The sequence below is a fragment of the Furipterus horrens genome, unplaced genomic scaffold, assembly GCF_987537825.1.
Source record: "Furipterus horrens unplaced genomic scaffold, mFurHor1.1.pri manual_scaffold_6, whole genome shotgun sequence".
Lineage (NCBI taxonomy): Eukaryota > Metazoa > Chordata > Mammalia > Chiroptera > Furipteridae > Furipterus > Furipterus horrens.
In genome coordinates, this window is record NW_028327176.1 from 23,360,305 (window position 1) to 23,371,028 (window position 10,724).

Here is a 10,724-nt window from a genome sequence, read left to right on the forward strand (position 1 = left end):
TGAAATTATTTGCCTTTGCATATTCAACAATATATTCTGAAACTTTGCTTAATACAGGTTTCTGCTGATGTTCAGAACATCAATCTTGGAGCCTACCCACGAAGGCATGGTATTGGAAGTACCTCTTCATCAGGTAGTTCTGCATGTGTGGCCATGTGTGCTTTATCTCCAAAAAACACTCCCTCAAGAAATTATTACTAGCATTCAATGTATGTATAAAAATTCCTTGGGTCTTTTAACTCTTTGACTCAAAAAAAAAAAAAAAAATCTTCCCCAAGCTCCTGCACAGCCTAGGGCTGATCTGAGAATACTCTGTTGATTTATGCTTACTTTACAGGCTAACTGAGGAAGTGGCCCAGAGAAGCTGGAACATTTGAGTCCCCATCCCCCAAAGCTTGAGTACTTCTAAAATTCCATCTTGCCTCTGGCTTCTCACTGGCAGTCTCTCTCAGCTTAGAATGTTTGCACAGCCCTATCCAGAAGCTCCATGGACTCTCTGAGAGTGACATTGATTTTAAATGACTTGGGTTTAATGCTCAGGCCATAACTAAAATCCATTTTTGAGGGCTCATCTGGATTGGCCTTGAAATTGCACTGGTGAGCCAGGATGGAAATGAAGAGAAACAGCTGTACCTTGGAAATCTCTTCCCCGATGCAGCGCCGTTTGCCCACTGAGAAAATCATCACGCTGCTGGTCAGGTCCTTGTTGATGAAGCCATCCTTGTCCAAGAACCGGGAGGGATCAAAGTTCTCCGGGTTAGGCCACTTTACCGGGTCATGATTCACGGACCACTGGTTCACGAAAACCACTGTGTCCTTGGGGATGTGGTAGCCCAAAAGAGAGGTGTTGGTAGTGGTGGCATGAGGAATGGTGACAGGCACAAAGCTGGAGAAGCGCAGGGCCTCATACAGAAAAGCCATGACATAGGGCAGTTTGGGCTGGTCCTCTATGCTGGGCAGACGGTCTCTACCCACAATGTGATCCAGTTCTGCCTGCACCCGAGCCTGCACATCAGGGTACCTGTTTCATTTTCCATGCAGGAGAAAAAGAGTGAGGAAAATTCATCATTCTTTCCTTCAGAAAGCACATTACAATTTATTTCAATCCCAGTTTCTTTATCTGAATCAGTGACTGAATTAACATTTCCACCCCCTCCCCAAAATCTAAAACAACTTCTTAATTTCTCACTAAATTACAAAATGGATAAATTAATAGTTACATTTCCTCTCATAAGCCTGACATGGCTAATGCTCTCTTTCCTATCATAAGTCAAGAACTGTCCGAGTTTTATCAGCCTGTGAAAGTATGATAATGGACAAGGCCAACTTCTCCATTAGACAAAGTGGGTACAGTGCTTAGGACCCACAATCCTTTTCAGAAGCCCATGAAAATGTTTTCTTTCTTTCTTTTTAATCAGAAAGGAAAAAAATAAACTTTTAGATCAAAGGAAATGTTTTAATATATTATTTTAATATATTTATCTTTATGCCAATGCAGTCATACAATATAATTGTAATGTTTTCTTTTTTACGGAGTAAGGCATCTACGAAGACAAAAACACCCAGAGTCCACAAAATTAAAATGCAGCTCTTAAAACAGATCCTTTTTTCCCCCTCACCTCCCTACTGTTCACATTTATAAAAAGATAATTGGTATACTGATAGGCAAAGCAACATATCTTCTAAATGTGAACGCAATTCCCAATGTTCATGAGGTCATGATACAAATTGTAATACTTATTCCCTGTTGGTGATATAAACTAGCACAATCCTTTTTGGACAACAAAATCTTGCACCAAAGCAAGATCCATAAGGGTAACCCCTCCCCACTCTTTTTAAACCTGCTAATCCATGCCTAGCAATGTATTTTCAGGAAATAACAGGTATAAAAATATATAAGTACAACAATGGCTCAAATTTTTAAAATGTAAGCAACAACATTAAAACTCAAGCAATGGCTATATATAGTGATATTTTATTAAGGCAAAATATTATGTAACCATCAAAAATTACTGAAGTGGACACGTTAGCAATCATTCAATAAAATGAAATAAAGTTTTTTTAATATTACTAAAATTAAAGTTTAAAGATGGGGGAAATGTCCATTACAGTAAGTGGAAGTGTCAGAAGTAAAAAAAATGTAAATAATTATTGCAACCCTAAAAAAATTTAAGCATGTTTGTGGTGAAATCATGGGTGATTTGAAAAATTGCTTTGTTAGCACCGTATTTTAGGGATCTGCAAGCTTTTTCATAAAGGGCCAAATAGTAAATACTTAGGCTTTGTGGAACAAACCTTCTCTGTCCCAGTTATTCAACTCTGCCTTGTGCTATAGTTATAGTGTGAAAGTAGCCATAGACAATACATAATTGCTTTTATTTAATTTGATAAAACTTATATACTCGCACCAAAACGGGTAGTGTAATGTGCCAACCCATCATACTGTCTTTTCACTAAAAAGAAGAAAAATGTACTCATCAGCTGTGTTGAATTGAAACTGATCCCAAAATTGTTTTATTTCCTTTCTCTGCCCAATCAGTTTCTAGTGAAAAAGGTCTGTTTGGAAAGATAACATGTTTCTCTGGGCATGCAAAGGACCTACATGGTATGTCTTCTTTATGATCTATTAGTGCCTTCTCTTTTATTGGCTTTCTATCCCTCCCTTATAGGCATTTCTACAGTCGTAATACTGAGAAGCGATTTTAAATATACAAAAAATTCAATTTGTGAAAGTAGCCACACCGTAGTACCTAAGAGTTGCAGTCTTGCCATGGATTCTAATAAGAAATTGCCTTTGTCTTTCAACATGTGAGGTGCCAGCAAATCCAGCATTCCCCACCGCTAACTTGTACGCCAAGAAATGTCACAACCAGGATTTCTGGTCTCCCCGGGCCATCAATTTTTGCCTTGAGCAACATACTTGCCCCAGGGCGTAGAGTTGCCAGACAAAATACAGGCCGCCAGTTAAATCTGAAGTTAAGATAAACTATGGCTAATCTTTTAGTACAAGTAAGTCCTATGTGACATTTACTTAATTGCTAAATCTGGCAGCAAGTGGTACTGGGAAGTTGTTTGATTCGTGCATTCCCAGAGCCTCGTAAGATCCGAGACTTTAATCAAGGTGGGCACTGGGGACCAGCTAACCAACCGCACGGGGCACAGGGACCAGAGAGATCCTCAGAGGCCTCCTGGTTAACCTGTTTGCCCTTCTCTATGATGTTCCGCGTTATAAAAAAGTGACTGCTTCTCCGGTTCTTTACCAGTAGTACATTTACTTTTCTTACTCCTAGCGCGACGGTTTTACAATATCCAGCACAACACTCTGGTCCTGGCCGGCATCCTAAAACTTCCACGCACGTTAACCATCCCCCGGGGCCAAGTCTGAGGGCCTCCAGGCCGGCCTCCTCCGAGCACTTTCTCTGCTCAGGAACAAAGCCCCGACCGACCGCCGGCTTTTAGCGCAGGAGCTAGGAGGCCGCCAATCTGCATGAATGACTGGTAGAGTCGATTACGCTGCTCTGTTTATTTAATATGTTAACTGCGTTACCCTTTATTTCGGAATCATTCCAATTACGTTTCTCCTGTGCCAGGGAAGAAGAGATCTGGACTGATCTGCGGGCACCTAAATCATCTTGTTTTTCCCGGGGGGTTCTCACAAAATTGTCCCCACTCGGAGAGGCAACGACAAGATCAGAGATGCCGAGAGGTCCTGCTTCCTCTGGGTGGGGTGTGCCCACGCACGTGTCTCTGCCCTCTTCAGTGCCTTCCTGAATTGCAGGGACGAGTCTCATAATTGAAAGGTGGGGTCCTGGAGCGAATCCTTCAAACTTCCCCGAGCGTTGGTCGCGACCTCAGCCTATTCTAGTCCCACTCCACCCTTTACAGGAGGGAAGGAAGCCCGGACCCACGCTTCCCGGAGGCTTTACCTGGTGAAAAAGATGAGCAGCCACTGCAGCGCGGTGGAGAGAGTGTCTTGGCTGGCGCCGAAGATGTCGGTGACGGTAGAAGGCACGTAGTCTAGGTCCAGCCGCGCGCTGCCGTCGCCTGACTTCTCGGCCGCCTCCTTTCCCACCGAGAGGATGCAGGCGTCCATCAGGTCGCGGGGATCGGCCCCAGGACGAAAGCTTTCTCGGTGCTTCAGGAACTTGTCGAGGATGAAGTTGCTGAAGTTGCGATTGAGCTGCTCGAATTTTCGGAAGGTGGTGCGTATAGGGTTAGGGAAGCGCTGAAGCCAGGGCAGCACATCTACCAGGCTGCCAGCGCCCACCGTGCGCCCGAACTCCTCGTTGTGGCTGAGCAGCTCGCGGAACTCAGCGTCCTCGTGGCTGTAGCGACAGCCGAAGCACATGGCGCTCATGACGTTGGCCACGGCCACCACGGTCAGAGGCCGCGGGTCCAGGAAGGCGCCTCCTGCACTGCCACGCACCAGCAGCTCCACCAGCTCACGCGCCTCACTTAGCACGTGGCCCTCCAGGACGCGGCGGCTCCGCGGCTGGCGCGATGAAAAGGCGCGCATAGTGCTGTAAGCCGCGCGCCGCTGAGCCTTCCAGCGCTCGGAGTACTGGCCAAAAGCCAAGCTACGGCCGTTCGACACCGTGCGGAAAGAGGCGAAGGGCGGCCGGTCGGCGAAGGTAGCGCCCTGCTGTACCAGGGCCTGGCGGATGGCACGCTCGCCATTCAGGACTACCACAGGGCAGCTGCCCAGTCGGATCTGGAAGACATCGCCGTAGCGCCGCGCCAGGCGCGCGAATGAGAGGTGCGGCGCAGGGCCCATAGACGCTGCGTTTCCGATCAGCGGCCAAGCAAAGGGACCCGGGGGCGCGGACCCTGGCTGCAGGCGCCACTGCCTCAGCAGCCACTGGCCCACGTGCACGGCGGCCAGCACCGAGAAGAGCACCAGGAGCGTGGTCTGTTGGGCAGACAGCGAGATCGGCAGGAGAGGATCTTCGAGACTGAGCCTCGTGGCCATGCTGGAGAGAGAAGGGGAAAAGCGTGAATCTCAGGTGTGTGGAGCAAGGAGCGGGAGCCCCACGCCCGTACCTCCAGCCTCTGGCTACCATCATGCGCTGTTGGATAGGGAGGTCGTGGGTACTGAGGTCAGGGTTGCCTCCCTGAAGAAGCAGCTGAAGACGTTCTTTCTCATCCCGAACCCACTCCCCAAAGGAAAGGGGAGGGGGCGTGTTTTCCCTTCTCTGTGATTCAGCCTCCCCTTCCCCCTGCAGCCGATAACCGTTCCTGCAATTCGGGGACAACACCACGGGCAAATAGACATGGTGGCGATCAGTTCCCTCTAAGTACTTATCACCCTGCCCCCACAGCCCACCTCACCCTGCCCCAATCTGAGATCTGCGAGAACCCAACAGAAAAGGCAGCGGGGAGGCGGCTCCGCGGACAGACTGACCTGCGAAGAGGCACGGTTTCCAGCGGCGAGGGACAGTTGGCTCCAAGAAGGGACACGGGCCTTTGTGGAAGGCAAGAAGTCAACCTGAGTGCCTCCAAAAAGTTGGACGCCCTCCCCGGACACCTGCTGTCAGTTCTGGGGGGCCTTAGCACTCACTCTGGTCTGGAGGCGTTGTCAGAGCTATGGTCGCTTGGATGGGGTTAGGGATGGAGGAAGGTGATTCCTCCGTGTAGCCCGTTGCACGTGAAACCTCAGCAGAGTCGGGGTTTTCTAACAGCCGGGGGATTTAGGTTAGGGATGGATGAGTGAAGTCAATACTCAGCTCTCACGCCCCCCACGCGGCACTGACAACTGGAGTCTCAGAGGCGTGGCCCGTTTGCACAGCCACTCCAGAGTCAAAACGCGCTAACCCGTTTTTAAGGTCTGTGTGGAGGGAGGAGGCAGCTGGACCTGGACCGGGCGGGGCGCACCAGTAGGCGGGGCGCGCCTGGACTAGACACGAGGCTTGGGCAGCTGCACGCAGGTGGTCACGCAAGGCGGCTCGCGTGAGCCCAGACGGCCTTGGCAAAATAACTAGTGATTTTACTAGTCTGAAGTTTTCGTCTACCCGTAAACCGCTCTTAATCACAGTCCACCCCAATTATGGCCGCACGGTTTCCCTGGAAGCGTACTCCGAACAGAAGCTGCCCATCCCGCCGGGCTCTCCATGGGAGCGTGCCCCGAAACTCCCTTCCCTCCCAGTGACTTAAGCTTGGGTCCACGAGAGAACACTACTCGGGATGCTTCAGTGCCATAACCGGGAAAAGAAACCTGTCAGTTTGGAAACGAGGAAAGTTCGGTTTGTGGTGGCTGTTTGCCCGACAGCCTCCCTAGTTATTCTGTCTTAACGTTCTCGTAAACAAATGGCCCTCAAATGAGGTCCTTTGCGCGCAAAATTCTCTTCGTGCAGCTATATCAAGAATCCCTGAAAGACGCCGCTCCCCTGCCCGGACCCCGACTTGTCCTTGGCACACAAACGCCGGCACTGGCGGGCTGCAGCTGGCCCTGAGATTACCCGCGTAGAAACTCCTATAGGTGGCGCCACCCACCGGAGAGCGCGGGGCAGTGCTGGCCGCGTCCGAGGCCCTAAGGGGCTCTGGGCCCGGAGCCAAGCTGGGGCAGACACTGGGGACACGGTGGGTTGTTCTGAAGATTCCCGGAGGGAGATGGTGAAAGAAGAGGAGGAGGCAACTCGCCGCGCGACTTATCGGGTTGAAAAGTTCCTTTGCTGTCGCCTCCCCATTGCGTGCGGAGCTGTGCCTTGCGTGCATCGCTTCTGCAAAGTCGGCTCCAGTCATATCCCTCGGCGCTTCTCACGGCACCTGACACGCTGGGGCGGCGACGGGGGCGGCGGCTGAGGGCTGGGTGCTGGCTGCCACCACCCTCCGCAGCTCACGCACAGCCGCGCCCTCCGGGCCAGCGAGTGCAGACCTTCAGGCCACCGCCCGCAGGCCAGACCTGGGAGCGCGTTGGCTGGAGATGGGGACGCTTCTTTCAAAGGAGAAGCCAAGCCGGAGTCGCCCGTGGCAGCGTTGGCCTCCGGCTGACTGCACCCATTCCTACCAGCTGGTACAAAGTATTTTCAAGAGAAAAGGTCTTGACAGCAAGACCGGGGAAAGGGCAAATCCTTGGGAAGTGTGGGATGTATCTTAGTTAACTTCGTAGGAATTGTATTCAGGGCCTCGAGGTTCATTGAGTGTAAATATAAAAGTTGTGCACTTACCATGTGACAACCCTGTACTTTGAACTTTACTTGAGCTGCTAATATCTGTTTCCCATTTACAGAGGAGGAAACTGGGGTTCAGAGAGGTTATGTGACTTACTCAAAATAGCACACCCATCAATCAAGAGGTGGAGCCAGGATTTGAACCCACGAAGTCTCATTCCAGATACATCATACAAGTTTATGAGGAAGAAAATCCTCAGATAAAAGGCACAAATGCCTTCTTGCCTGTCTGTTCTCCCCATCTCTATGCCTTAAAAAACTTCAGCTGGAAGACTTTTTAATTTTTATTTTTCAAGCACAGCTGACATACAATATTATATTAGTTTCAAGTGTACAACATAGTGATTGGACATTTATATACCATATGAAATAATCACCCTGGAAGAATTTTTTTTTGATAGTTGCTTTTGTTTGTTTAATTAAGGATTCTGAGGATCACATAAAAGAAATATTATGTTCACTGTTTACAATTCCATTGATTTTGAATGAGGGAGGCCTATGTACTATGCCTCCACTAGATGTTGGAATATGGCTAATTTTAAAGAAAAATAAAGGGGTGTCTGAAAAAGAGTCTGACATCTTGAGAGACTGAAACCAATGATAATATATCTGACCTGATAAGAAAAAGCCTTTTTGTAAAAGTCTTCATTTGGTAGTTTTTGAGACATTCTTTAGAAATAATTTCACACACCACTATGGTGTACTTACATCGATGATGAGGTTTTTAAGCAACTGGTTAAATAAGCATTAGCTTCCTAGAGCTGTGTTCACCTACATATTATTAGAAATGAGTTTCATAACAACTTTATAATATCCAGCTTTAGTAAGACCCTTGCCTAATAATTCAAGGCTTCTGCATGCATCAACCTCTCATTAGACTTTAATTTGGTGGACAGGAATTATCTGTGGGCTAATGCCAATTCTGAATTATCAACATTCTTGGAAGTCTTTACCATAGTATCTCCTCAGAATCAGAGTTGCCTTTAAACCACATAAATTCCTATCTTTAAAAATATAAAGCAAAGCTATTTCTAAGACCTCTTGTTTAATTCCTGAATAATGTCATATAGTTTTTAGATGAACTCAGTGCATGCCTTCCTGCCACAGCAAACAGTTCAAACATATCCTCCAAGCTACAGTGAGGCCTTGAGCTTAGCTCTTGTTCTAGGACATGATTTAAAAAGTCAGAGGAACCAGTTGAGCAAATGCCACCAGAAAGATAAGCCCTTATCAATTATACCAAACCAGAATGGGTGGCTATGGTAACACCTTTTTCAGAATTGGCAGGCCTCGGGTTCTCCTGGGCTTTGTGGTGTAGATCTCTGTTGCAGGGCCAGTCTGGTACCTGATGATGAGACGGTAAATCTAAAGATGCCTGATTCAGCTCAACAAGATGGGTCCCCTCCCTCTACTGAGAATTCTCACTAAGCTCTTTAATTATCAACACAACTTCTTAACGAAAGTCACTATCTAACCAGGGATGATCTCCTTTCAGGCAGCAGCACAGAATATGAGGATTTCACCCTCCCAAATCTAAAACTTGAATTGTTTGCTGCAAGTAACCTTCAAAAGAACAGCTAAGCTAAAGAGAGTTAAAGGTAGAGGTTTAAAATACTTTGTATTGTATTGACTCCAAAAAACAGACCCTCGGCTTAAGCTTGTTTAAGCAGGACAGGAATGCACTGGCTCATGTGCCGGGAATGATAACCGTGGTACCACACAGGACGGAGGGACCTGGGCTGCTCTCTCCAACCTCTATCTTTATTGGTCTCTGCCTACACTTTGTTCTGCAAACTCCACATGGCGAGAAAGTTGACCATGGGCAGTAGCAAATGAACCACTTCAGGAAAAAGAGGTTATCTTTCTTCCAAAGTCATTAAACAGGCCCCTGGAAGGACTCTGACATGCCAGGCTGCATCAGGCCACTCCTGTGGCCAAGGTGCTAGGACTATTGTTGGAAAAAGGGACGGGATGGGGTGGGAGGAACATACTAGGAAGCCAAGACAACAGCTCCACCAGTTCACATGTATACCACTTCTGTTCATCGTTCTCTTTTGGGTTGGAGTATAGTCTGAACCTATTATTATTTTTATTAGTTTAAATTAGCAAATGAGATAGATGCATTGCTCCTAGAGTCAACAGCCAAGAAAGCTTGGCCCTTATGTCATCAGGCTAAAAGTTGGGTTTTTTTCCTGGGTTTTTTCTCTGAAATAATCTCTGCTTTGATTTTATGGGTAAACACCACTCTTCCAACCTCCTCCAAGTACACATATGCACATGTGCTGAGAAGACAGCACAGAAGCATGCATAATTTCTGGCAAGTCCTTGCCATGTGAGGTAGACAGAAATCAGTAATCAGACACATGCTGGTAGACACGAAAAACAGGACTAGGACGACACACCAAGTACCCAAGGTGACTGGGAGTATGACAGAGAGAGGAGTTGTAGCATCCTGCACATCACATGGTGGGAATTGGGAGGATTCCTAAGAGCAAGTACCAAAACCCTGTGCCCTCCCTGACTTGCTGCTGCTTCCTTCCTGCTGGTAATAGGCTGAAAACCACAGAGCTAAAAGTAGATCTCATTTCATCAAATCTAAGAAACCATCATTTGTAGGATACACCATTATTTTATGAACTAATTAATATATAAAAGTAGGGGGCTGCCAACTGTAAGTATACCCTGGATGGTAAGACACATTCTGATTTCAGAGATGTTAAGGTTTTTTTAAGTGTGTTTCAGAATGAAGCACTATGCATGCTCGCAAAGATCCTCTACCCTTGCATTCGGCAGTGGTTGTCCGGAGGGTTCATAGATGGAGCAATTGGGGTCAGGAATGTAACGTCCGAAACCATCTATCTTCCCTTCAATTAATATTATTTGATGTAGACAAGATTAGTTGATGTTTTTCCAATCCTGTGTAAAGTGTGGGTAGCAGCTGCTTTGGAAGATTTTGCTTATTATATCAACCCAAATAAATCTAAGAAAAAGACAGCCACTTGCTAAATCAGTGCAGCTTAAGACAAGTTTCTTAGCGTTCCTCCCCTTCCAAGTGGATTGCCCCACTAAGCTCTTTCTGTATACATAGTCTGGTATTTGTGAAGCCACAGAGCAATGCTGTATTATTCTAATTGCCCACCAATTAGAAGTAAAAAGGCATCAATGCCTGCAACTTACTCTCAAACATTTCAAGGAAAAAAGACAGGGAGAGGAGAGAGGGAAGAAATGAGAGGAAGGAAAATAATAAAGCAAACATGATAAAATGTTCATAACTAGAGAATTTAGGTAAATGAGGGTTCTTCATGATATTTTTGCAACTTGTCTATAAGTTTGAGATCATATCAAAATGGAAGGTTACTAAAAATAAAAAATAAGAGCATAAGAGAGAAATATTTTCATAATATTATGATTTCACATTATCCTCTCAGCTTTTGTTGACAGTCTTTTATAAGAAAGGACCATAAAAAAAATCTGAAATTGATATAGCATTTGATGTCCCTCGTGTGGTTCCCTGTTCTTTGAGTTCAGAGCTAAGAAAACGTTTGTGCTCAATTAAAG

General features: G+C 46.7%; 1 protein-coding gene across 1 annotated transcript; it reads right to left on the reverse strand.

Annotated features, from left to right (window-relative positions):
- Nucleotides 1-256: 256 nt before the first annotated feature.
- CYP1B1 (cytochrome P450 family 1 subfamily B member 1) lies at nt 257-5,894 on the reverse strand. The gene is made up of 3 exons (XM_090281169.1): nt 5,402-5,894; nt 3,927-4,970; nt 257-1,021 (listed from the first exon to the last, which is right to left on the reverse strand). The coding sequence occupies exons 2-3, from the start codon at nt 4,967-4,969 to the stop codon at nt 454-456; spliced, it is 1,611 nt and encodes a 536-aa protein (XP_090137295.1). The 5' UTR covers nt 4,970; nt 5,402-5,894; the 3' UTR covers nt 257-453.
- Between the last annotated feature and the right edge of the window lie 4,830 nt (nt 5,895-10,724).